This window comes from Lynx rufus, unplaced genomic scaffold (assembly GCF_022079265.1).
Source record: "Lynx rufus isolate CCGP_SWC_20201006 ecotype Redwood Valley unplaced genomic scaffold, mLynRuf1.p SCAF_7, whole genome shotgun sequence".
Lineage (NCBI taxonomy): Eukaryota > Metazoa > Chordata > Mammalia > Carnivora > Felidae > Lynx > Lynx rufus.
Window position 1 is genome coordinate 124,429,220 of NW_025814889.1, and position 26,250 is coordinate 124,455,469.

A 26,250-nucleotide genomic window follows, 5' to 3' on the forward strand; every position below is an offset into this window, starting at 1 on the left:
CAAAAGTAGTCTTTACAATGACATCCCTCCCCCCCCCATAAATATAATTGTTGGAATTTAAATAATCCTTTAACTTTAAAAAACCCAATGTAAACTTACAAGGAAAATAAAAAAATATGACAGCCCCTATCTCTTTGCTTACAGAAACCATGAAGGGCAGAAGAACAAGGTCTTCAATGTTGGGTAGTGGCTAAGTGGACCGTCGTAGTCGCCGATTTTCAAAAGTTAGAACGGGGTAGGTGAGCCACTGACGTCTGCACTATTAGCCTGTATCCACTTGATCGATTGTTAACCAACTTAAATGCATGGGGTTGGAAACTGTAAATTACTTCCCACAATGCAGGAAAACAACGCCATCTTTCCATTTACCTGCCAGTGCTAAGGCCGGCTGGATTTTTCCATCAGTTGTTTGAATTCGGCTGACGGTGACTTCGTGGGGGCCACCTCTCTCTTCCACCCTCTGGGACTCGTGTGCACTTGGGAGAATCTGGAGGGAGCTCTACCCTCGGGGAAGCCAGAGTTTTAAAATCCGCAAGCCAGTCCCTTTTGCCTTGTTTTGGGAGAGACTCTGCACAAATCCCCGGGAAAGCTCGGCGGTCGCCAGACCCCCGCGGGTAGTGCAGTTTCCCTAACCTTGACCCCCAAGTCAGCCGTTTCTAACCCCTTTCCAAAGCGTCGCTCGAGCCCGGGAGTGGTTTGAAAGAAAAAAACGAAACCGCCCGTTTGAAGCTTCGGCTAAAGGGCACTCGCTCCCTGGGGGCTCAGGGGCAACTTCTCCATCACCTCGTCCAGGGATTTTAAACAATCGCGGACCACCAGCCCCCTTTACGCTCTCGGTGCCCGACTCGCTCCCTGCCACTTCCCTCCACGAACGCCGGCAGGAGTGGGTGGCAGCACCGAGGCGATTTGATTCGCATTTTCTTTTTTTCCTCCGGGTTTTGTCATGGAAACGCTGACACAACCTCCAGACGGCGGCCGAGCCCGGCCGGGGACTGAGGGCTTTTGGGACCCTGCGGGAGCGCGGCGCGCTCTCCGCACTCCCCGGGAAACAGCTGGACGCGACCAATTCCCGGGTAGGGGCGGGGGGAGCGCGACGCTCCGCCCCGGCGCTCCGGCCCCTCCCTCCTCCCGGCTCTCCGCGGGCGCCCTCCCCTCGCCGGGGGCCGCGAGTTGCATTTGGTAAAACCCAGCCCGGAATATATAGATCATTGGAGCGCAATGAAGTAGCCTTTGGAGCGGAGGGAGGGGGCCCGTCCGACAGCCACAGCGGCCAGCGCAGCAGCGGCGGCGGCGGCGGCACCACCAGCGCTCGCACCCCAGCCGCCCGGCCCGCGAGGAGGCAGCGGCGGCCGCCGGCGGGAGCGGAGGCGGCGGCGGGGAGGCGAAGAGGAGCAGCGGGAGGAGCAGGAGCGCGCAGCCGGCGGGTCCACGCATCTCGGCACTTCCAGAGCAACTCCGGCGCCTTCCGTACCCCTGCCCGGGGCTGGGGGCTCCGAGAGCGGCCGCGAAGCCCTCCCGATCGTCCCCCTCCCGAGCCCTGCCCAGCCCTTGCCCTGCGCCTCCCGGGCTCCGCTCCGCGCGGCAGGGTCCCGGCTCCTGCGCCCCGGGCGCGCCTCCCGGACACCCCGGTCCCCGCAGCCAGGACAAAGCCATGAAGCCGGCGCTGCTGGAAGTGATGAGGATGAACAGAATTTGCCGGATGGTGCTGGCCACTTGCTTGGGATCCTTTATCCTGGTCATCTTCTATTTCCAAAGTATGTTGCACCCAGGTAGGGGGCGCGTTAGCGTGGTTTTGTTGGATATTTTCTTCTCTCTCGCGCTCTCGCTCGCTCGCTGGCGCCTGGTTTCTGCCTATTCCAACCTTACCTCTTCTCCCTCAGCCACCTCGGGACTCCTTGCTGCCCGGACTGGACGAGTCGGGATGGAGAGGAGGAGAGAAGACGTGCTCTCTCTCCTCTTCTTCTTCCCGGCTCCAGGCTGGAGGATGGGAGCAAGGGGGGAGCGTTTTTGTTTTTTTTTTCCTCCCTTTTTTCTTTGTGTCTCTTGTCTGTCTGTCTGCGAGGTAGCAGAGCAAGGTAGAGAGGTTGTGGGCAGCTGCTGACGTGGGGGGCCGGTTTGAAGAGAATGCAACTCCCCGCGGATGCAGCGATCCGCGGATGAAAGAGGCGCCGGGAGGCGGCCGCCCTGCGCCTGGGCGCGCTGCCTTTTCCTTGGGTTGGGGGCTTGGGGGCTAAGGGTGTGCGCCCCGGCGAGGTCGCCAGTCCCTGCTGGGGAGCCTGAGGCTCAGGCTCCCACGTGTCCGGGGCTCAGCGCCGCGCAGAGGTGTAGGGAGAGGCTTGGTGCCCCGCACTGCCTCTCCACTAGGTTGGGGAAGGGGCCAGGCGCCCCTTGTTTGCCCCCGGGGTCTGGCTCCTCATTGACCTTGCGGCTGGTGTCCTGGGGCTTCCTTCACCCCGCGCCCCCACCCCAACGGCTCTCCCGACCCTGCGCTGGTCATTGCTCCTGGGTCACGCCTTGGCCGCGGCGGTTTTGGAGGAAACTTTGGCCCGGTCCTGGACTGACCGTCAGGTTGCTTGCCCCTCTCCTGGGTTCCGAACATCTGAAGTCCCCTGGAGGGCCCCGGGGCGTGTGGCAGTGAACCCCTCCCCCAGCCCTCCGTAGCTTAGGCAAGTTACACATCTGAAATCTGGACTGGGGGAGGATCGAGGCTCGCCCCTTCCAAAAGGCGCTAAGGAAAGTTTGGGACCTGGGGAGGGAGGGGCGCCCTCGAGCGCGGCGGCCGGGGATTCACTGCTCGGCCCCGAAGCCCAACAGGTACAAAAACCTTCCGAGGAGGCTTCGGGGTGACGCGGCTCGGCCCGGGGAGCCGTGGTATCCACAACCCCGCCTCACCCCCGGCCGGCTCCCACTGGGCCACATTGGCTCCGAAATCCTTTTTGCTTTCTTTCTTTTTCTTTTCTTCTCTCTTTTTCTTTTTCTTTCTTTTTTCTTTTTTTTTTTTTTTTTACGCCTCCGAGTTGCCTTTCTCAGTACAGCCACAGCAATAATTTGCTTTTATAATTGCAAGGAGGGAGTTGGAAACACATTTCCTTCCAGGGAAATGGGGTTGGTTTTTTTTCTCTTTTGCCTCCCGCGTTCTCCTTTCAGTGTGTATGTATCTAACACTTTCAGCAGACGCAGCCCCGAATTCTTCTAGCTTGCGTTTGGGTGGGTGGCAGAGGAATAAAGCTGTTCTTTCCATCAATCAGGCAGGGCTGCGGGTGTGAGATTCCTTGACAGCGTCGGGGACTGAGCGGGCCCCTCTGCCCGGCTCGCCCTGGAGCAGTTGTTCAGGCGGCCAAGGATAATGGTCTGACGCTACCACTGGTAACCTCAGGACATCCGAGCCAGCCTTGTAAAAGATGGCTTTTGTTTGCAGTTGGGTATTTTTAGTTTCATGTCAGCAAACTGCAGCCGTGTTTGTCTCCTCACCCAAACCGGTGGTTGGGAAACTTCTAAGGGAATTTAAAAATGGACCTCGCTTATGTTCTGGGCAGCCGGTGCGGTGGTTCCAGTGGGCAAGGCCAGACAGACAGCAGCATCCTGGAGGCCAGGCCAGACTCCGCCCCAGAGACTGGGGGACTGGGTGACGTGCAAGTGCCCCGGGGCTCAACCAGTTTAAACAAAGGGCCCAGGGGTTTGGTCTAGACTTCAGATATGTGTTTAGGCCGCTTAGAATTTTGCCTGGACAGAACATGCCGGGTAATTGTCTGCAGAAATGCCAAGGACAGGACGGATATTAGTCTCCATGTGGAATGCACTTGAACTTCTCCGTACCTGTTAGTCGTCCAGGTACTGATAATACCCCCACTCGCCATGGTTTTCATGCAGCCGGTGCTTTTTCTTGTCTGAAAACTCGGAAATAACTTTCTAACCAGAGACACCAGGAAGAAGCTTGTCCTCTGCTCTCAGCCTTCGCTTCCCTTCCTGGCCCCATTTCCTTTTAAGAAATGGCATTTGCTTATTATTCATATCTATAGGAGTGTTCTCTCCTGACATGTTTTCGCAGCCCATAGCAAGTTCCACTGTCAATACCTTCTATTGAGTGTGCAACTGAAGATGGTCCAATTGAGAGGTCTTCCTTACGTTGAATTACGTATGGTTCCACGAAAACTCCGTGCCATCAGTTTATTATGACATGGGCCATAAAAATATGCTTCGAAATCAATATTAAACATGTTCCTTTCTCCCCTCCCCCCCATCTTATTAAACTTCACGGTTGATGACAGCTGATGCTAAATCTTTTGTACTACTTTGAATTTCTTTAAAACTTAGCCAGATCTTTGCTTCTTTGAGGATTTGGGGTCATTGGTGGGATGATCCTTTGGCCTGGCTGTGCAGTTTCAGTCTTGAAAGATCACCCGGGGAGAGGCATAAGGGACCACGCCATGGCACAGATTGTTGCTAAAAATTTGGAGCCCTCCGGTAGGAGTTCCACATTCCTGTATCTGAAATAGAAAAATAGTATTCCGAAAGAAATGGATTCCGGGCTTCATCGGTACCTTGAGAACACCTGGAGTGTGAGAGGTGGGGGAGAAAAAAGAAAGGAGACAGCTGGCCATGGGAGGGCTGGCTGTCTCTCCCTCGGATTCTAATCTGGGGCCCATTGTCTTCTGTACTTTTCTAGTTCCCAAGCAATTCATAAACTTGAGTCGTTGATCTTTAATTTGGTTGGAGGGTTCAGGAGAAGTGGGCCTTGTCAGTAAGGCAGCTTTCTTTAGATCTCTGACATCTGAGTTATAGTCCTTGTTTATGTCAGGTTTTTTGTTGTTTTTTTTTTTTAATGTCTTTTTTTTTTTTTTTTTAAGAGAGAGAGTGTGTGCACAGCTTGTGCGTGAGTGGGGAGAGGGCAGAGGGAGGGAGGGAGGGGGGGAGAGAGAGAGAGAGAGAGAGAGAGAGAATCTTAAGCACGTTCCATGCTTAGCTCAGAGGCTGTTGGGGGGGGGGGGGGGCTGTGCGCTTGGTCCCATGACGGTGGGATCCTGACCTGAGCCAACATCAAGGGTATGGTGTTCAACCGACTGAACCACCCCGGTGCCCCATGATTTTATTTTTTAGTCATCTCTACACCCAGTGTGGGGCTTGAATTTACAACCCCAAGATCAAGAGTCCCGCACGCTCTACCGACTGAGCCAGCCAGGCACCCTGGGATCAGGTTTTAGCCCCATCCTAATCCCAGTGTTTTACGCAGTGCCTGACACATAGTAGGTTCCCAATAAAATAATTGCTGGGGAAAAGCACGAATAAATAGCTCAGCTCCAGAAGACCCGCTTCTCTGGTTTTCAGGAACGTTATCAAGCCTTGCCAACAATGCTGTGTCTGTGAGTCTGGGTCCGTGTGGTGGGCGCCCTTCCCTGCCTTCCTGGTCTCTGAGAGCCCCCGCACACATGGATTTGGCTTAAGTCTTTGTACCCCAGGTGGAGCATTCCCCGCGGCCCAGATTTGCTGCCCAGAGGTATGAGGCAGTTGGGGCACTCACTGCTCGGTGTCCTGGGTACTGGGGGAGCTTGGCCTCCATTAGCCACTGACTCAAAGAAACCCGTCCACAGGACAAACCCCTTTTGTGGTTGTGAGCAGCCCCTGAAGTGGGTGAGGATGGAACCGCATGCTAGCGGTTTCTGCACACATTCGCGTCCATCAGCGAATGCGTCCTGTAAACGTGCGTCCTGTACAGTAAACTGTCTTGCCTACCTGCCCCGGACAGCTGGGCTTTGATGGAGCTGTGCTCTGCAAGGCAAAGCGGAGGAGGCCCCCGGGGCTGCATTTGTGCCCAGCGTGTGAAGAGAGTTCCTCCGAACCTTCCTTTTGTGTGCTCCCTAGGATTGTGGTTTTGTTCGAAATCTCCTGTTCAAAGAAGAGAAGCCTGCGGAGGAGAAAGCCTTTTCTCTCTCTTTCTCTTCCTCTCTTTTTTTTCCTCCTGCCGTATGTTTACTTTCACCGTTGCCTGGGATTTCTTTGCCTTGGTCGAAGGTATTGAAAGATTATACCCTTTATTTAAAGACTTCTTGGGTTACCCCTTTGTGGTTGTACTTGATGAGATTGAATGTGCAGTGCTTTTGTGTTATGATTTTAATCTAATTGTAAACATAATATGTGCTCATTTTAGGAAACTTAGGAAGTGTAGAAGAGAAACCATCATTTAGTATTCCACCACCCAGAGGCAACAGGTGCTTTATTCTATGTATTATAGAGTATATATGTTAAAAAAAGTTGAGATTATATCATGCCTTTTGTACCTGTTTCGATGTATTTTAGACAAGTGCATCATTATGGTGACTAGTTATTATGTTTAAAGACAACATTTAACCTCAACCTTTTTAATCTATAGATTTGCATATGTCTCTGCCATCCCCCCCCCCGCCCCCCGCCCCACTTTGCAGGATGTCCGTCCTGTATCATTTTTAGTACTTTTTTTTAAACTGCACACGAATCTTTTTGCTTATACATGAAATGAATTTGGACTCACCGGTTTGTAGGGCTGGTTCTTAGGTTATCTCTCTGACGTTTCCTTTTGCAAAGGCAGCAGGAGGGTCTCAAATAGGAGACTGTTATGAATCCTGAAAGCAGCATTAAATAACTGAAGGCTAAGACCTGTCCAGTATGGGGACTCCCTTTGGTGGTTGAAACGTTTGCACCTCAGTGAGGCATTGTCGTGGCCGCATTAAGAGGAGACAGATACACGTAGGCAGTTTCCTCCAACAGTTACAGCCACTGCTCAGGAGCTCTCATTTCATTGCTTTCGGAAATAAAAGTGGTGGTCAGCGGAGGGGTGGCTGGAGATGTCCGTGGGGCAGGGGACGTGGGGATCCATCCTGCAGCAGTGGGGGCTGCGGTTTAGATTTATCTGGTTGGAAAGCCATTTTGCTCATGACCAGCTCTATCAGCACAGCCGTTTAAAAACAGGAAGTCAAACACTTACAAGTTCAGGCCCCACCCTTTCCCCCCTCTTAAAATCCACCCACAAGACCCACCTCCTTAACCTGGGGAGGGTAGGTGAAAAAGGCCTTGTGAAAGTCATCGCCAGCAGGCATGTAAGTCCAAATTCTTGGAAAAACCAGCATTGTTTTGCGTACTCATTTTTTTCTTTTTCGTTTCTTTTCTCTTGAATTTCGAGACCCTGTCTTTATCACAAGTGAAGAGGAAGGCACATCTTCCTCTGAGGTCATTGAATAGTCTGATCTATCAATTAAAAATTCCCGGAAGCTTATTTGACGCATCTGAGATCAAATATGATTGATCAAAATTTACAAGCTGAGTTGTGCTTTTTTTTTTTTCCTCTGTCTCTTGTCTTTCTCTCTTCTACTCGGTGCCAGGCCCTGGAGGTGGGTCTAGGCACTTGGGGGATTCAGTATGGATTTTGGCCCCCAGGGAACTTACAGCTAGACTTGAAGCAAATGCAGAAGTAAAAAAAAAAAAAAAGTAGGCCTGTCAGGTGGTGTGGAGAAAAAGCAGGGAGAGATAGATGAGGGGCGGGGCTTGCAATTGAATATAAAGGTAATTAGGGAATGCCACTGGTGGGATGACCTTGGAGAGCAGAGACCTCAGGGAAGGGAAGGAGCCATCCACGTGTCCATCCCAGGGAGAATGTTCCGGGCATAGAGCAGCAGAGGCCTGCCCCTGAGGTGGGAACTTGCCGGACAGGCAGCACTGAGTGTTCAAAGCGGAGGGAAGGGGCCGGAGCCTGGGGCAGGCCGGGCGGGAGGTGAGGAAGCTTCTTACTTGCACCTTTATCTTTGGGCAGCTGGTCCTGAGCTTTGGTAAAGGGGTCACCGCACTAATCCCGTTTCTCCTCACCCCGCCCCCGCCCCCCCCCCCCCCCCCCCCGCTAGACCACAAAATGGTAAAAGAGACTTGAGAAACATTTTAACGGAACTGGTGTTGGGAAAGTCTTCAACAAAATGTTCGGGGTGCGATCCATGGCATTCACGACTACAAAGCGCGGTCGCACCCTGACTTCTGCGGGCACTCAGTAAGGGCGTAGAGCGGGACTGGGTTGGGGGCTTCGTGATTTGGACGTGGAAGGCCTGGGTCCTGGGGCGGGGCTCCTCTGCTCCCTAACCCCATCAATTACCGTATTCCCTCCATTCTGAGAGACTCATTTTTTTTCGCAATTTCGTAGCGATGAACTTTGACGGTGCCGTCATCGATGGCTTCTTGGCACCGTGCCACGCTTCTGTGGCCAGGCTTGTTCTTTCTCATTGGGACGCAGAGTGGCCATTGTCTTAGAGTTGATGCCCTCGGAGGCGGCCACCTCTGTAAATTGGGAAGGTACTTTTTGCAAACCACGGCACACCCCGTGACCTTAGTAAGGTGATGGGAAAGGGCATCCCCCTAAGACGCAGGCTCCAGGTGAGGGCCCAGAAGTGCCTGATCAGCCCTGACTGTGGGCTTCGTGAAGGCTTGGCCAGCACGTAGGCCCATAAGCCTTTTCTGCTCTGCCTGGGGGAGCTCATACCCATTTTCAGAGGCTTGGGGCTTGCAGTTCATATCTCTCTTACGTTAACTGATAGGGGTCGGGAAGAGCTCGAATGGGAAGGGTGGCGAAGTGACTTATTTAACCCGGGGCTCGACCCTGGAAGTTCCAACAGAAATAGGTGTAGACGTTTCTTGGGGAGACTATCACAGTGTGGATTTTAGTTTCTTTCATGGCCACTGAGCTCACGTGGCCTTTATAATTTCTCTGGCCCTTTAGAAATGTAGTTGTTTGTTTGCGTGCGCGCCTTCTTTAGATTTATCAGGGCACGGATTCTGTCTCCGAGGTTGGCCTGGCGGTCCTTCGGAAACATTTCAAGAGTAAACATTTCAAGAGTAAACAAGAGTAAACATTTCATCTCAAAGACACCTGTTCCCTCCTGTCCCCTCCTTACCTGAATGTCTAGAGCCCAGAGGGAAGAGCTGGGCTGCTTTGCCAGGCCCAGACAGCTTCCGGGTGGTCTCTTCCATTTGTCCTCTAAATCTCTCTGCTCTCCTGCTCTACTAGGATTCGGAGTTCAGAGCTGGAACTAAAAAATGGTCTAAGTATTTTAAGCAGAGGGTATTTAATGGAGGGGATCTGGTGCTTATGAAATTGCTGGGGGCGGCTGGAGGCATAGGGCTCTCCACTGAGCCTGCAGAAAGGAGCCCCAGTTGACAGTACATGTAATTATTTGTGAACAAATCTATATTGGCTGCTCCAAACCGACCCCCCAGGAGTGCAGCTGTCTGTCTCCAAGACTGTCCCGGAACTCCTGAGTCTGAGAACAAACTGAGGCTACTGAGAACCAGGGGTCAGAAATCCTGGTTCCAGAGTTGGAATGATTCCCCACTGCAGCTGCCTCTTGACACCCAGAAGGACAGAGGGAGGACCTTGTCATGCTGTTGTAAAACCTCTCCTGTCCCCATCACCACATTAGCCTGCGAAAAACCGCCCAGAAGGCAGGAAGTTGGTCTCTGCCTCATGTCTTTTTTTTTTTTTTAAGTATATGTATGTATGTATGTATTTAGAGAGAATGCAAGTGGGGGAGGAGCAGAGAGAGAGAGAGAGAGAATCCCAAGCAGTCTTTACACCGTCATCGTCGAGCCCAGTGTAGGGCTCGAACTCAAGAACTGTGAGATCGTGACCTGAGCTGAAACCAAGAGTCAGATGCTCATCCAATTGAGCCATTCAGGTGCCCCTCACGTCTGCTTTCTAAGTCTTGAGTGAGTGCTTCTGTTTGGGGAAACCAAATTCACAGCCAGAACCCTGGCTTCAAGAAAGCCTGGCCAAGTATGGCTTTTGCAGCGTAAGAAGGCCTTCTAGAAGAAGGGGTAGTGGAATGGATGATGAGCAAACATCCACAGTAGTCCACCACACATTGGTACGCTCTTGGTGAAGCATCCTTGAGGAGTCGTTCCCAATATGTTTTGTTTATAGATAATTTATATGTATTACCACCATCATCTAAATATCCAGCATGAGGATATTTCTAAACTTTCTACGAGTAGTGATTGCAAAACCACAAGTTCATTATCCTGTGGTTAATTCTGTTGGCCGACACCTTGTGCACTCCGATTCTGCCGTCCTTTTTACCTTGTAACGTGGCAGATGGAGACTCGGAGGAGTGTGTGCGCATTGTGAGTATTCGTGCGCTGTGGTTTCTTGGCGGGGATCTTTCTAAGCCTCCATTCCATTTTGCGAGGATTGGTTTAGGTGAAAGTAGATAATATAATCTGTACACCTACTTACGATTCGTTGTAAATGGCGAGCCATGAAATATGCCGGAGCAATGAGATCATGGAAACGGCCACAGAGTCCCTTCACTTTGTGGCTCTCCATTGTCCTCCTCATGACACCAGTGTTTCTTTTTTTCTTTAGAGAGAGAGAGAGAGAGAGAAAGAGAGAGAGAGAGAGAGAGAGAGATTGAGCGGGGGAGAGGGGCGGAGAGAGAGAGAGATTGAGCGGGGGAGAGGGGCAGAGGGAGAGGGAGAGAGAGAGTCTAAAGCAGACTCCACACTCAGCACAGAGCCCGACGTGGGGCTCTATCCCACAACCCCTGAGCCGAAATCAAAGGTCAGACACTGAATCACCTGAGCCACCTAGGCACCCTCACCTGTGTTTCACAAAAGGCATGTTAAGTTGTTATGATGGGTTACGTGGAAGTGTTTGTGTTGATTTCTATTTTCAACATTAAAGTTCTTTTTTTAGACTAAATATAAATGAAAGACGTAACGTTGCCTTCCCAGGGCCCTAGTGTCCACTAGACTTTGGAACTCCAGGTCTGGACTTGTCGCGAGTATAACCGGTGACTGCTAGGCCCGCCACAGCCAAGTTTGGGTCAGGGTGCTAGTAATCTCGTGCTTGGTCTGGTAGTGGGGAGTCCGAGTCTGACTGTAGGTAAGGAGGACAGGTAGCACTGAGATCTCCAGTATCACCTGAGGTTCGTTTCTGACTCCGGCAGGTTCGGGTAGGGATAGAGAAACCTGGTAATGTGGGTGTTGAAGTCCATTTCAGTCTTGTGAGTGGTTATCCTAAACGCCTCGGGAAGAAAACCCACAAAGGCAACTCAAGTTGAAACAGGCTGGTGACTGGGCTTCTGCCTGAAGCTGTTAACTTCAAAGAATCCTAGGAGGGGGAAGACACAAAGGCCCCTCCAAGGGAGTATTGTCATATCACACTTTACATCTCTTAACGGTTGACGCACTTTCCCTTTATTGTCATCGTCCGTGGTCATTTGCTATAGAGAAAAGAGCACAGAATTCGCTATAGAGAAAAGAGCACAGAATTTGCGGTGTAGAGACCAGCTTCTGGACCTTGGCCACCTACTGTATCCATTGGACATCACTCAAGATGTTTTTGTTGAATGCTTGTTAAGCGTTAGGCTTTGTTCGGGGGCTGGAGATATGACAGGGACACAGACAAAAATCCATGTCCTCGCGGTACATTCTCCTCGGGGAAGACACAATAACCAAATGCATGTTTAAAACGTAGGGTATGTTTGATGATGACAAGTGCTACAGAAGGACAGTAAGGCAAGGAAGGAGGATATGAAACCGAAGCAGCCTGGGGACTGCAGTTTGCAGTAGGGATGCCCAGATGAGGCCTCCCTGAGAAAGTGGCTTTCTTTAAAGATAGAAGGAGATGAGCCAGGGAAATAATACAGGTATTTATTGAGTACTATTTCTGAAGGCCGACCTGGGCCAGGTATTTAATATGTTATTTCGCAGAACTTACAAGGTACACACGGTTATTATCATCACATGTTGTAAGGGGGCAAACTGAGGCATAGAGAATATCACTCATCCGAGGTCACATTGAGAGGACTGAGGCGCCATGGCTGTCTAAGATCTGTTGCTCCGGATATCTAGTAGGGGCTCTCTGTTGGGGGTTGTCCCCTCCCCCACGTGTGTCGGGATGCTCTTGATTGTCTCTAGGACTGATGACATCAGTCTTGTTGGCAGGGCTAAGGATGCTAGACATCCTGCAAAGGATGGAATCTTTCCGCCCATCAGAGTCATCTTGCCCAAATGCCAATAATGCTTCTCCTTGAGAAATTCCTCAAGACTCTCCAGGCTTGAACAGCGTCTGGCGTAGTACCTGGCCACACCCCACAACTTGGGCAAGCGCCCGGCAAATTATAGCCACTTAATAATGGATTGAAAGACCGAGTGAGAGTCATAGCCTCAGAGATTTGGTCCCCTCCTTTGCCAAGTGAAGGTAGTAATATTACCTCTCCAACCTCGTGGTGGGGGTGAGGATTAAATGAGAAACTAGATGGGAAAATGCCTTGAAAATGGATGCAGACACTGTGCACACAGATTGTTAGAGTAAATGCACTGCGGTTTCTCATTCTGAGATATTAATCTTCACGTTTACAAAAATGCTGTCGTATTTCATTCTGTTTGATACCTGAGCAGGTGTTTATCCGTTCCTTATGTCTGCCCTGCACTGTGAGGTTTACTAAGAGGGTCCTGCTTCCAGACTGCTGTATCTTCTTTCTTTCTTTTTTTTTTTTTAAAGTTTATTTATTTATTTTGAGAGAGACAGAGTGAGTGGGTGAGGGGCAGAGAAAGAGGGAGAACCTCCAGCAGGCTCCGAGCTGAGAGCGTGGGGCTTATGAACCTTGCGATCATGACCTGAGCCAAAATCAAGAGTTGGACACTTAACCGACTGAGCCACCACCCAGGTGCCCCTGAGTATCTCCTTTCCGTCTGCACTAACCCCCTGTCTGCTGTGCCGGCTCACCTCCCCGCCAAGGCCAAAACTGAGCTCTGCCTCGGTGGCGCATTTTACAAAAGCAGAGTTTATTTGGTGAAAACTCAGCTTTGCGGTTTCATGCTGCATGCAGAGGCCATAGCTTCCCCCCACCGACCAACCCCTCAGGTTCTCATTAACTTTGAAAGGTGGCGTTTGAAAAATAAAACACAGGGCACTGTCAGTGCCATTTCTGAAAAGCTGAACTCAGGAGGATAAAAAGTTTCGGAAAAATAGCCGTTGTTCAGTGGCAGCCCTTGGGTGAGCCGAGGTTGGGTGGCTTAATGCACAGGACAGAATCGGTTGGCCTTTGTCACCACACTTGAACCTGTTGTGTGCAGAGGAGGACCGTATGGCTTCTTCTCGCACAGGGACCAGTCACCCTCTGCTAGCCTGATGGAGCTGCCCCTGGGGGATGGCATTCATAGTGGGGGCAGAGGCCCTCTCTGCCGTGGTCACCAGAGAAGGTGCTGAAGTTTAGTTCAAAGGCTGTAATCCTGATTTGGGCGAGGCCAAGGTGTATTTGGTGCCCTTCCCTGCCCCACCCCTTACTTTCCTGGAGACAGTCCCACGGGGCTTGATAGCCACGGGGTATGGGTGAGGGTCCATCAATGCTCGGGGTTCTTTACAAGTTGAAGAGTCTATCTTTTTAGGCACTGGACCCTCCAAATGAACTTTCCACCTCACCCGACTATTGATTTAGATTAGTGGTTCTCAGCTGGGAACAATTTTGCTCCCTTCTCTCTCCCACTGCAAGGGACCTTTCGCAATGTCTGGAGAGAATTTGGTTGTCACACCTGGGGGCAGGGGGGCGGTGGTGTCCTACTGGCATCTAGTGGGGAGAAGCCAGAAAATGCTGTTAAACATCCTACATGTGCCGGATGCCTCCTCCCCCCCCCCCCTCCACCCCCTGCTCCCCACCAACAAAGACTAATCCAACCCACAGTGGCAATAGCTGGGACACTCTTATTTAGATTCTGTAGTTTTTTGATGCCTTATTAAGAACAACACACACTCACACTCACAGCATAAGTAAGTGCTCACTTGCTGAGTACCTACTATGTGTCAGCGTGCTAACTGCTTTACTTGGATTATCACTGTTAATCTTTGCGATCTTGTGAGCGTTTCCCAGTTCCGTTGTACAGATGAGCAATGCTCGCCGTTATGCTCCGTTTACCTGTTCTTGCTTTCAGCTAATTAGGTCAGGAGGTAATTTGTTTATAAGGACCTTCCGCTCAGCTGCAGACTCTAAGCGGAACATTCAGTGATAGCCTCTTCTCTTCTTACCCTACACTCTATCCCGGGGTGAGCTCATCCCCTCTTGGGACCCGTGCTGTCAGCTGTGTTCAGGTGACACTTCTCACTTCAACTTGGATGTATCCTGAGGTCAAAGTGCAGTTCATATGTTACCTCCCGTGTAAAATCTTCATCTGCCCTCTCGGTCAGATGAAGGAGGTGGGCGGCCTTCCTCTGCGCCCCGTGGTACTCTGTGCGTGCGCACTTCTGTTATTACACACTCTGGCGTATTGGGTCATCGAGGGCAGGCTGTGTCTTGTTCAGCCCAGTACCTCAACATCTGACTAGAGCCTGGTCCGGAGAAGTTGTCCCAGGCCGTTCAGGCCGCTGCCACAAAGTGCCACAGACTGGGTGGCTTGTAAACAACTAGAATTAACTCCTCACAGCACTGGAGGCGGGAAGCTTAGGAGCAGGGTGGCAGGATGATTGGGTGATGGACCTCTTCTGGGGCATAGACTTCGCGTTGTAGTTCCACGTGGCAGAAGGGGTGAGGCAGCTCCCTGGGGCCTTCTAGAAAGGCACCAGTCCCATTCACGAGAGCCCCATCCTCATGACCTAATCACCTTCAAGGGCTCCCCCTCCTAATATCATCACCTCGGGCATGTTTCCAATGTATGACTTTTGGGGGGAGGACACAAACATTGGGACCATAGCAATAGTCGCTCAGTCAATATTTATCGAAAGAATGAAGACATTGATGCCGATTGGTAAACAAGAAGAAAATCCCGCTAATGAAGGTGGTGAGTGTGGAGTTTTCAGCCATTGTCGTGGCTGATTGGGTTTTCAGTTTGTGCAGTGAGTGAGCAGTCATGGAAGAGAGCAAAGAACAATTCATTTAGCAACTCATTTAACGATTCATTTGGCTAGGTGTAGACCCAGCCAAAAAATGAGCAACTTTTTTTAAAAAAAAAAATTTTTTTTTTCAACATTTATTTATTTTTTGGGACAGAGAGAGACAGAGCATGAATGGGGGAGGGGCAGAGAGAGAGGGAGACACAGAATCGGAAACAGGCTCCAGGCTCTGAGCCATCAGCCCAGAGCCCGACACAGGGCTCAAACTCATGGACCGCGAGATCGGGACCTAGCTGAAGTTGGACGCTTAACCGACTGCGCCACCCAGGCGCCCCAAAAATGAGCAACTTTTGAAGACGTGGTTGTTAGGTACCGTAGCCACAATGGTAAACCGGTATGTCCCGGGAAGGGATCTGCTGGTTCACCCGGAATGGGAGAGCGCCTGGAACAGGACCTTTCTAGGACAGCATTGTCCAGCCAGAATATACTGTCAGCTATGTGTGTAACTTTAAATTTCCCCATAACCACATTGAAACAAAGTAAAGAAACAGAAAAAAAATAAACAGGTGAAATTAATAGCTAAAGAATCCTTTTAACAAGCAATGAATATTACAAATTACTGAGATCTTACATTTTTGCACTAAGTCTCTGCGCTAAGTGTGTATTTTACGTTTACAACACATCTCGATTCAGAGAAGCCTCATTCCACGTGTTTGTGGCTACCGCATTGGCTAGTGCTACTCTGAAGGGTTAGAACGCCCCTTTCCCCTTTATTTAAGGCATGTGTTACTTCCTGGGTTTAAGCTGTACCCTCTGGGACACTAGGTGTTAAATAAGAGATGTTAGCTGTGGAATCAGATATGCGTCACTCAAATCATTTCAGGCCTCTAAAATACCTGGAGTCTTCTGGTTGGTCAAATGCTGCCTGAAGCTTGACCTTCCCAGTGAGATCCTAACAAACTCTGTAACGTAGAGAGAGAAAGTTATCAACTCCATTCCACAGATGAGGCAGTGGAAACTCAGAGGGGTTCAGGGAATTGCGTACGTTTGGTTTGAAATGATTCTAATGTAAACGTCTGAGTGCAAAGGCGGGCCCAAGGAACATTCATTCTGTTGGGGTGGACAGAATACACATGATTAACAGTCTACGGGGCCAAATGTGGTTAGGGTTACAAAGAGAGACAAACAGCTCAGGACAGGGTGGGGGGATTGTTGATTTAGAGTGGGGGTGTTGAGGAGAGCTTCATAGGAGAGGTGGTGTTTGTTGTGCCCAGAAGGATGAGTAGAGAATTGCTAGGGAATATGAGAGAAGGGGAGGAAAGACATTCCAGGTGAGGGCACTCACCAAATCAGAACAGGGGTGAGGTGGGAAGGAGAGTGATGTCTGGGAACACAGGAGGCTCCAGGGTGGAGAGGGGAGTCGACTTGGAGGGCTCTGAAGGCTCTCAAGTTTGAACTTTGTTCTTGGGACCTGGGAGCCATAGAAGGTTGAAGGTCTCTTGTTTTTCAGATGATGAAATTCAAGCTCCATTTAATTAAACTCTTCGGTTTCATTTGAAGGGCAGAAGTTTTCAATGCACTTTCTCAAATGAACTCGGGCCATTTTGAAGTCGTTTCTATTATTATCATTAATGGGAGGTAGGAAGATTATTCATGAATGTCTAAAGTGCGAAGTAAAGAATAGCTTAAAAGCACTCTGTGATGGGATTTAAAACTCCGCTGTTTGCTTTGCTCGTGCCAAAATTATAGGCCGTGAAGGTTAAGTTTCAGTCTCTCAGTTGCTAATGGTGCCCTGGGTTCACTCTGAGAGGCCCTGGAAGAAGCGGTAGGAGAAAGGGAAAGTGTGTAAATAGTCACCGGGAGAATTTCTCCCTCCAGTGTGAGCCCCTGGGTCTGTCTGGGGTCAGGATGCAGCTGTGGGCGGTCCTAGAGAGGCAGTGTAGACTGGAGAATCAAGTCGGGCCGCTTCCCCCTGGGAGCCAAGGCGCAGGGGTCAGGCTCCCCGCCCCCCCCCCAACCTGGAGACTTGCCCTGTGGGCTGTGTGTGGGGTCCGGTTTCATTGTCCCCCTGAGAGATGCTACCCTTAGTAATCTTCATTTCAAAAGGCCCCCTCTTTTTACCATTCCACTCCTGGGCTGTGGGAGAGAGGACGGGTTAATTGCAGAGCTCACACACAGCATAAAAAGGCATCTCTGGCTTTCAGAATCACTTCTGGGGGGCATTGTGCTTGCTACAAAGCTGAGGGCTCCCTTCATTTTCTCTACTAGACTGTATCACTTGGCACCCATTGATAAATATCCTAGAGCTGGTCTCCACATAGGGATTTGATCCCCTTTTTATCCCCCTTTGACCCCCCTTTTCCCATTAAAACAACAACACACAGAACTTTCCAAAAGGCTTAATTTTTTTAAAAAGTGATATAATGGTGTAGACGTGCATCATTGTTTAAGGGGGGCGTGCGGCCATGCAAATGGCAGGGGCTTCTGGGTTTACACTTGGCGAACTTGTGAGGATTTGGGGATTAAGGATTGGAAGGTCTCACGAAGGCAGTACTTATTATTGGGAGACTGTGCGAAAGTACCGGAATGGAGATTATTTTGAAAACGGAAGAATTAGATAGTGAAGCCTTTCATGAGCCCAGGTTTTATGTACGGACGGCTTTCTGTATAATTTTATTATTCAAAAATGGAGGCCCAGCTGTGAAATCAGAAGGCGAACAGGCCATCCTTTGGCTACTTGCAATAACGCAGCTTTTGTTGGGAAGGTGTGAGCCATGCATGAAAGACGATTATGTGCTTAAAAATATTAACTAGTAATAGTGGCCTTGCTCATTTTAGGATAATGCATTTCATGCAGGAGGGGAGTGGCTCAGGGCTCCCACAGGACTCAGGAGAGAGTTCTTCCTGGGGTTTATGCAGACTTCATTTCCTGTGTCTGTAAAATACAAATTGAGGTTTTTAAAAATAAATACAGGTCTGATCGTAAGTGCCTTCCTGCATGTGGGATCCAAGCTGTGTAGAGGATGTTGTCACTGGAAAGTCACAGCGATGTTCCTTTTTTATTTTGCATAGGAAATAAACGTGGAGTGGCCCCAGGACACCCAGTCTTGGCACGTAAGCCTTTGCCGTCGTTGCAAAGTTTGATCTGTTGTAAAACATGGATGACCTTGGCGGGAAGAGGCAGTGCAGTGAAATAGAAAGGGTGTTGGGTACGGGTTGGCTATTGGTCAGGACACTTGAGTTCTGGTCCTGGGTCTTCTCCCCCACTTCTGGGGACCCTTGCACGTATCACTAATCCGTGGATAAATGTGGACGTTGGCAGTTTTCAAACTAACCTCTAAGCCCAGATAACTTAGCCCCACCCCCACCAGAGTGGCTCCTTGTATGTCCCTTTTATTTTTTGGGGTTCCGAGTAAATTTTGTTAGAAGAAAGTATCAAGGCTAAAACCAAAAAACAAAACAAAACAACTTTGCAGTTTACTGCTTAGTCTATCTTTTCTTTATTTAATTTTTTTTTTTTTTACATTTATTTATTTTTTGAGAGATAGAGACAGAGCACAAGCGGTGGAGGGGCAGAGAGAGAATGAGACACAGAATCTGAGACGGGCTCTAGGCTCTGAGCTGTCAGCATAGAGCCAGATGCGGGGCTCGAACTCACAAACTGTGAGATGACCTGAGCCAACATCGGACGCTTAACTGACTGAGGCATCCAGATGTCCCTCTTTCTTTCTTTTTTAAATGTTTATTTATTTTTGAGAGAGAGAGCGCGACAGTGTGAGTAGGGGAAGGCTGAGAGAGAGGGAGACACAGAATCTGAAGCAGGCTCCAGGCTCTGAGCTGGCAGCACAGAGCCCGATGTGGGGCTTGAATCCACAAGCAGTGAGATCATGACCTGAGCTGAAGTCAGATGCTTAACCGACTGAGCTACCCAGGTGCCCCATACTTCATCTGTTTTTATGACGATTTCTCCCAACTCAGATCTTGTGTTGTTAGCAGGTCTCAAAATTGATACCCATTTGCAGTTAGGGTTGAATCGTAATTAAAGTAACTGTTCGTACAGTATGAACAGACTTGTACCTATTCGCCCCTCCATCCATCACTCAAACGTTTAGTGACCAAACATTTATCTGCCTAAGAGGCAAATCTCAGTATGACTTAGTTCCTGCACTGAAATAGCTTGTAATTTGGCAAGTGGTGACAGACCCATAATTGTTAGTTGCAGAGCTTTGTAATAGTGGCTATAGGCGGCTAGAAAAAAAGGAGTAATTAGTTTAAGGGAGGTCAGAGAACTTCACAGAGAAGGAACCTTTGAATTGGACTCGAGCCATTCAGTTATACAACAAGCACTGGGTGCCTACTGTGTGTGCCAGGACCATTTCAAGTGCTAGGGAGACGGGGGACAAACACAGACCGTGATCCGTGTCTTAATGGAGCTGACATTGTTGGCATACAATGTATCAAGTGGCAAGGTTTGCAACATTACTGGCTCTTTTCTGCCATTGTCCCCCTCCCCTGCCATGTAATGTCAGAGTAAAGCAGTGTTTTGTTTATGTGTGTGTGTGTGTGTATAATATGTATATGTATAACATGTATATATAATAATATAATATATATTGTATATGTATACATATGTACATATAACATGTATATATACATATATGCATATAATAACATACATATATACATATTGTTATATGTATATATGTATGTTATTATGTATTGTTATATTACATATAACAATATGTATATGTATGTTATTATATGAGTATGTGTATAAAATGTATATATGTAATTCCGATTATCCATTTAATTCAAGTGTATTATAGAGAATTTTGAAAAAAAAAATGGCTCCATTTCTGAAAGAGTCATTCCTGATCCCTGCCACCCAGGAAGAATCTCTGTTAAAGCTTCCAGTCTGTTTTTCTATGCACATATATATATATATTTATAAAGATGAAAGCATCGCGCATATATTATAGCCTATCTGCTTTTGCCATTTAGTACTGAATCATGGGTATTTCCTAATGTCATCCAATTTTCTTTGAAAACACCATAATATTTCATCATGGATGTCATAATATTCCATCATATGGATATGTCATCATACGGACAGAATTTAGTCATTCTCTCTTTTTTGGACATTTTCAAAGAAGATTTCCCCCTTTGTAAAAACTGCCATGGTGTACCTCTTTGCACGTAAATCTTTACATGAGTTTCTTAACGTTTCTCTGGAATCAACATTCAGAATGGGAACGCACAGGTTGTAAGTTTGCGAAGGCTCTTGATTAAGGGTAGCCAAATTGTTGCCCAGACGGTTGTGTCCACTTATGCCCCACCCGGCAGCGTGTGAGTTTGTGGGTCTCACCGATTGCAGCCAGTTTGATTTGGCGGTCGGCCAGAGGCCTGCCGGAGCCTCCCTCACACTAAGCGTGGAAGCTCTTCCTTCGTGTTTGGTCCACTCTAGATGACGGGTGTCACGAGAGCACAGACTGTGTCCCCGGTGCCTGCCCTGTCACCGCCGGGCGAGGAAATGAACATTTGTTGGCATTGAGCCAAGAGGGACGTGGCGAAGTTTCACCGGGCACCTGGGAAGGAAGGGAATCGAACTTCCATCGTTGTCCCAAAGCACGTCACCGTGGACTTGCAGGGAAAGGGAAGCTCATCGGTAGGCAAGCGCTTGTGTGAAAGCCACCTCCGCGGTCTCAGCGTGTGTCCGCGAGGCCAGCAGATCATCCACAGGGTTGAAAGGCAAAGATACGTCTCGGCTGCTTACTTGCTGTGTGCCCTTTTCTTGGGTTAAAAAACCACTTCAGTCTTCTCAGCAGTCCGGCGAGGGAGGCGTCCTCATTTTTGGGTGGATGCGGACACATTTCGTAATTAAGGTGACGTAGCCCCGTGCTCTAAATGTTTGTGTGCCCCTTTTCCCGCCAAATTCATGTACTGAAATCCTAACCCCCAGAGGTGATGGTTTTAAGGGCTGGGAACTTGGGAGGTGCTTGGGTCATGGGAACACCGAATCCTAACCACTAGACCACCGGGGAGCGTCTGCTTGGGTCATGAGGATGGAGCCCTCAAGGAATGGGATTAGTGCCTTCCTAGAAGAGGCTCCGGAGAGAACTCTTGCCCCTTCCAGCATGTGAGGACCCAGAGAGAAGGTGCCAGCTGTGAACCAGGGAAGCAGACCCTCACCTGATCGTGCCGGCACCCTGATCTTGGACTTCTAGGCACCAGAACTGCGAAAGTTATTTATTTATTTAAGTCATCTCTACACCCGATGTGGGGCTTGAACTCACCACCCCCAGATCAAGAGTCACATGCCCTTCTGACTGAGCCATGCAGGCGCCCCTACTGAGAACTTACTTCTGCTTGCAAACCACGGGGCTAGTGTCCGTGTGAACACTTCCTTTCGGTGATTGAGGAGGAAGAATGTGCAGCGGGACGAGCCCTGAGCTGGAAGGAAAATGGACAGTTGCTCTACAGTTGACATAACGATAGCTCTGAGAGGCGTGGTGCACCCAGTGGTCCTCTGCCGATGGAGGAGGGAATTCAGATGCGAGAGAGCTCGTCAGTGACCAGGACCAAAGTGCTGCGGCCCCACCGGGCAGTTGTTTATGTGCCTCGAACCCCCCCTCAGAAGGGTCTCGGTTAGCTATGCCCTGAAGAGCGAAGCCTCTCTGGGCTTACTTGCTTTGTGCCCTTTGCCTGTGTTAAAAAACCATTTAGTCTTCTCAGTCTTCAAGCCTGACTCTTAAAGCTGCGTCTTGATGATGCTGTCAGATGGCGGGGGCGGTGGGAAATCGACGGTCTCCCCTGAACAGGAAGCAGGGGTGGGGGAAGAGAAAAACCCAACCCAATCCAACCGATGACTGTGTCTTTCCTTTTGCAAAAGTGAAAGACACTACTGATGGTTACACACACACACACACACACACACACACACACACACACACACACGGCGGGTGGGGCTTCCCATGTGATAACTCTGTGGCCTTTGCCTCCAGAAGGGAGGCCTTGATAGACCTAATTTCATCATTCTCTTTTCTTGAACATTTTAAAACAAGATTGTCCCTTTTTTTTTTTAATGCTGTAATTAACATTTTTGTACACACGTCTTTTAGATTTGTGTTATGTCTTTGAAACAAGAATGGCGAATCACTTATTCATGGTATTGGAGTGAGACCGGATGCAAAACACTCCAATGGCAGGGTCAAGGGATGGCTTAAGGGAAATGTTAATCCCCCCCAATTGCCGTCTGCCCACACTACATCACCCCGAAATGCACACTAGGAACATGTGCACTGTTTGCAGATAGCAAACAGATACCTCCCTTCCACCAGGGAAGCTCCCCTTAGGCCTTTCCTGTCAGAATCCTGGAGTCCTCACTGTCCTTCTCCCCATTTTCTTTTTTTCCCTCACCCCGACTGCCCATCAACTTAGCGCCGTGGGAGGAGCGGGTGAGGGGAAGTGAGAATGGTCTAAAATAGCTGGCTGTTAGGTTTCCTGTTAAATCGGATGTGGTTAATTAAGCTTGGTTATCTGTGTCTACTTCAGACGGTCCTGCTAACTGTAAGCACACAGGAACACGGTGATGCCCGCCTAGGACTGAAAGCCGTTAGAAGGCACTGGGACCCAGTAACGACCTGGAGAAAAGCCACTGTGTCTTTGGCCCTTTGGGAAATAAAGGTAGCTGATGCTACCTGTGGCCATCAGCAGTGGCAGGTAATTTCGAGAGTGCCAGGAGGTGGCTGGAACCATCTAGTTTCTGGTCGTTTGGGAGCTGTTGGTATGGTTTTGTTCTTAGCGCACAGTGGGAGAGGCCACGGGCTGGTTCTTTCATTCTAGGGGGTTATTAGAGGGATCATCTTTAAAACTGGGAATGACAACTTGGAAGGAATCTTTAAAACACTGCCTGGGTGCTCGGGGCGCCTGGGTGGCTCTGTCTGCCTGACTCTTGATTTTGGCTCAGGTCATGATCTCAGGGTTATGAGATCGAGCCCTGTGTTGGGCTCTGTGCTGAGTGTGGAGCCTGCTTGGAATTCTCTCTCTCGAAATAAAAAACATTTAAAAAAAAAACAAAACCCAAAAAAACAAAAAACAGTCTCTGGGTGTGCAGAATATCCGAGGATCGGCCTTTCCAGAAAAGTTAACCTGTTTTTAATTGGCATTTCCAAATACGCCTCAAATACCTTTCTGAGGGAACTTAAGGTATTGATTGGTCCGGGAGACTTTTAGATGCAGGTCCTCTCCCTGACACTGTTCACACTGGTTTAAGCAAAACAAAACAAAACAAAACCCGAAACGACCTTTATTTTTCTGGGCACAGAGAACTGAAGGAGTCAGTGTGGCAGGGTGCAGGCACCTGGGTCAGGTCTCACGCCCTGTCTCTCTCCTCCCGGTGGCAAGATGGCTGTCACAGTTCCAGCCATCGTCCTGTCCTCTCAGCGATCCCACCGGAAAGGAAGAGTCCTTCTCGTTCCCAGCAGTTTTCATGAAAGTCCTGGAAGGTAAAACTCTGCGAGGACAGGGATTTTCCTGTTTTGTTCACTGTGCTTTCCCCAGGTCCCAGAACAGCACCTGGCTAATAGGAAGTGTTCAGTAAGTGTGTGTTGGCATGAATGAACGAATCTCATTGGTGTGGCTGGGGTCCCCTGCCCAGTCCAAGAGTGGGGCTGATAGTCGGGGAGAATGGAGGAGAGTGGTTTCCAAAGAAAGTTGGGTGTTGTCTAAGACGGGGCACTGAATGTTGGACAAAACACAGGGTTTGCGTTGAGCCGGACCAGTGATACCAAACCCGTGTGGAGAGTTCTGGAGGAGCCACCTAGCGAAACCAAGGTGACATCTGCTACCGGCCTAGTCACTCCACCAGTAGGAATTGTAGCCAGCTTGTGGGATCCTTGAGGTGCGCAATGCCTTGACTGAAGAGTTGATAGGAGGGTCCAAGACTTATCTTGTGACCGAAATAAAGGCTTAGAATTGGCTGCTGAGACTACAGTATTTTGAAAACCAAGAGAGCATCTGGGTACCCCCTCCCTCCCAATATGTAACTTAGGGCCACGTGTATTGAGATACCTGTGGTGTTGGAGATGTGGTCTCCAAGTGGCATCGTGGTTGCTTTAGGCCCAGGGTCATCGTGGGCTGTCGAAGGCTACTCTCTCTCTCTCTCTCTTTTTTTCCCCTGTTGAATAACCGAGGCAAAGGCAAGAGGTGAAATTTCTATAATTGGATTGAAAAGACACCTTGCCTTCTTATAGTAGGTAGTATTCTTTGGCAGTGTTTTGCTCCTTGGAAAACCAATTTGGGTTAAAGTGGTGACAGGAACTTTTGATTCCATTTGCCTCCTGTTTTAAGAAGACGCACGCGTCACTGTGGCCCAGAGAAGCTCTGTGTTTCTCTGATAACTAGTTCTGGGCGGATTCAGTGATTCCACGGTGCTGGAGGCTCACACGCCTTCCATCTTGTTGCACCGCTCTACCTGGGTCGTGTCCTCATCCACTTGCTGAGGATGACTCACCTCCATGTCTGCATCCTGCCAGCGGGAATAGGCAGAGAGGTACAGTGGAGGGTGTATCCTGGCATCCATTATTTCTGCTTACGTCTCATTGAGTTACAGCCATTCCTATCTGCAAGGGAGGCTGGGCAAGGTAGTCTTTATTCTGTGCGGTCCTGTGCTCCTCTAATGTTTTGGCCTTTTAGCTCTAAAGAGAGGGAGAGAACGGATATTGGGGGTTGACCACTAATTCCGCGACATTAAGGTTCTACGCCTGAGATGGTTACGTGCCCAGTAGACTGGGTTGGATAGTGTTGCTTCAAAATTCATGTCCTTCCCGGAACATCAGAATATGACCTTAGTTGGAAATAGGGTTGGTGCAGGTGTAATTAGTTAAGATGAGGTCATCAGGAGTAGGGTGGGCCCTTAGTCCAATATGGACTAAGTGGTGCCTGTGTAAGAAAATAGGCACGGAGACGTGCCCAGGAGGACGTCCACATGACGGCGGAGGCAGAGACTGGAGGGAGGCAGCCACAAGCCAAGAATGCCAGGAGCCATCAGAATGTGGAAGAATCAAGGACGGATCCTCCCGCAGAGGCCTTGGAGGGAGCACAGCCCTGCCGACCTTGCTTTTACACTTCTGACCTCCAGAACTGTGAGGGAATACATTTCTGTTGTCTTAAGGCACTGAGTTTCTGGTACTTTGTTACAACATCCCCAGGAAGCTAATAGAGTCAGGAAGAACGCATTTCTTGCCTTGATCCGTGGGAACTATTCCCAGCTGGAATCAGTGGGTCTGGCTTCTGGGCTTTGCCCTGGGTGCAGGTGAAACTCAACAGAGGTCGCTATCTGGGGACATTGAGGGGTGTCAGTGAAAAGTATTTGTGATTATCATCGGCCTAGTGGGTGATCAGACATTAAACAAATATTAAACATATAACGTCTTAAAAAATTTTTTTTAACATTTGTTCATTTTTGACAGAGACAGAGTGAGAGTGAGGGAGGTGCAGAGAGAGAGGGAGACGCAGAATCTGAAGCAGGCTCCAGGCTCTGAGCCGTCAGCACAGAGCCTGACGTGGGACTCAAACCCACAAGCCGTGAGATCATGACCTGAGCCCAAGTCAGATGCTTAACCGACTGAGCCACCCCGGTGCCCCAAACAGATAACGTATTTAACGAACATTTGTGGCTGGGGCCAGTCAGTTAAGTGTCTGACTTTGACTCAGGTCATGATCTCACGGTCTGTGGGTTCGAGTGCCATGTTGGGCTCTGTGCTGACAGCTCAGAGTCTGGAAGCTGCTTTGGATTCTGTGCCTCCTCTGCCCCTCCCCTGCTCATGCTCTGTCTCTGTCTCTCTCTCAAAAATAAACATAAAAAATTTTTTTCATAACATTCGTGGTAAGTTATACGAAAGAGAAAGGCAAGCTGTCGAGAGGCGGTAGTGAGGAAACCTAATTTCGTGTTGATGGGGGCCACTTTTTGGGGGAAACGTGGCCCGATGTCAGGAGCTCACAGACACGGGTGCTCTCTGGAGAATTTAATTCCCGGGCCCCACCCCAGCTGGTCTCTGTCAGGAGTCAGGGCGGGAACTCTAGTAGGCTGTAGGGTCCAGAAATGTGTGTTCCTCTTAAACCTGCCTTAGGAAATTTGGGGGGGATTTGTTGCACTAGGGGCAGTGAGTCTCAAACATTCATGTGCTTATGGAATCACCTGGAACCCTTGCTCAAAATGAAGATGTGGGGCTGGATTCGGGAGGTTTGAGGTCGGACTCTATTTGACAGGCGAATTCTGATTCAGGGGGTTCCCTGACCTCATTTTGGAAACACATCTTGGGAAGGTTGGATGGCTGTGCAAAATCTGAACTTGACCTCCACAATGGCAAATGGTTCTGGTGGAGAGCACAAGTGGGCCCCTAAAGGGACGTCTG

At 49.5% G+C, this 26,250-nt stretch overlaps 1 protein-coding gene across 2 annotated transcripts in view; it reads left to right on the forward strand.

Annotated features, from left to right (window-relative positions):
• The first annotated feature begins 1,113 nt into the window (after positions 1 to 1,113).
• CHST11 (carbohydrate sulfotransferase 11) overlaps positions 1,114 to 26,250 on the forward strand; it is a 270,022-nt gene continuing 244,885 nt past the window's right edge. Inside the window, exon 1 of one of the 2 annotated variants that reach the window (XM_047067130.1) lies at positions 1,114 to 1,769. In XM_047067130.1, coding sequence (XP_046923086.1) covers positions 1,652 to 1,769 — 118 coding nt within the window. In that variant the 5' untranslated portion in view covers positions 1,114 to 1,651. The remainder of the gene's footprint in view (positions 1,770 to 26,250) is intronic. The other variant, XM_047067131.1, reaches the window with a different exon arrangement.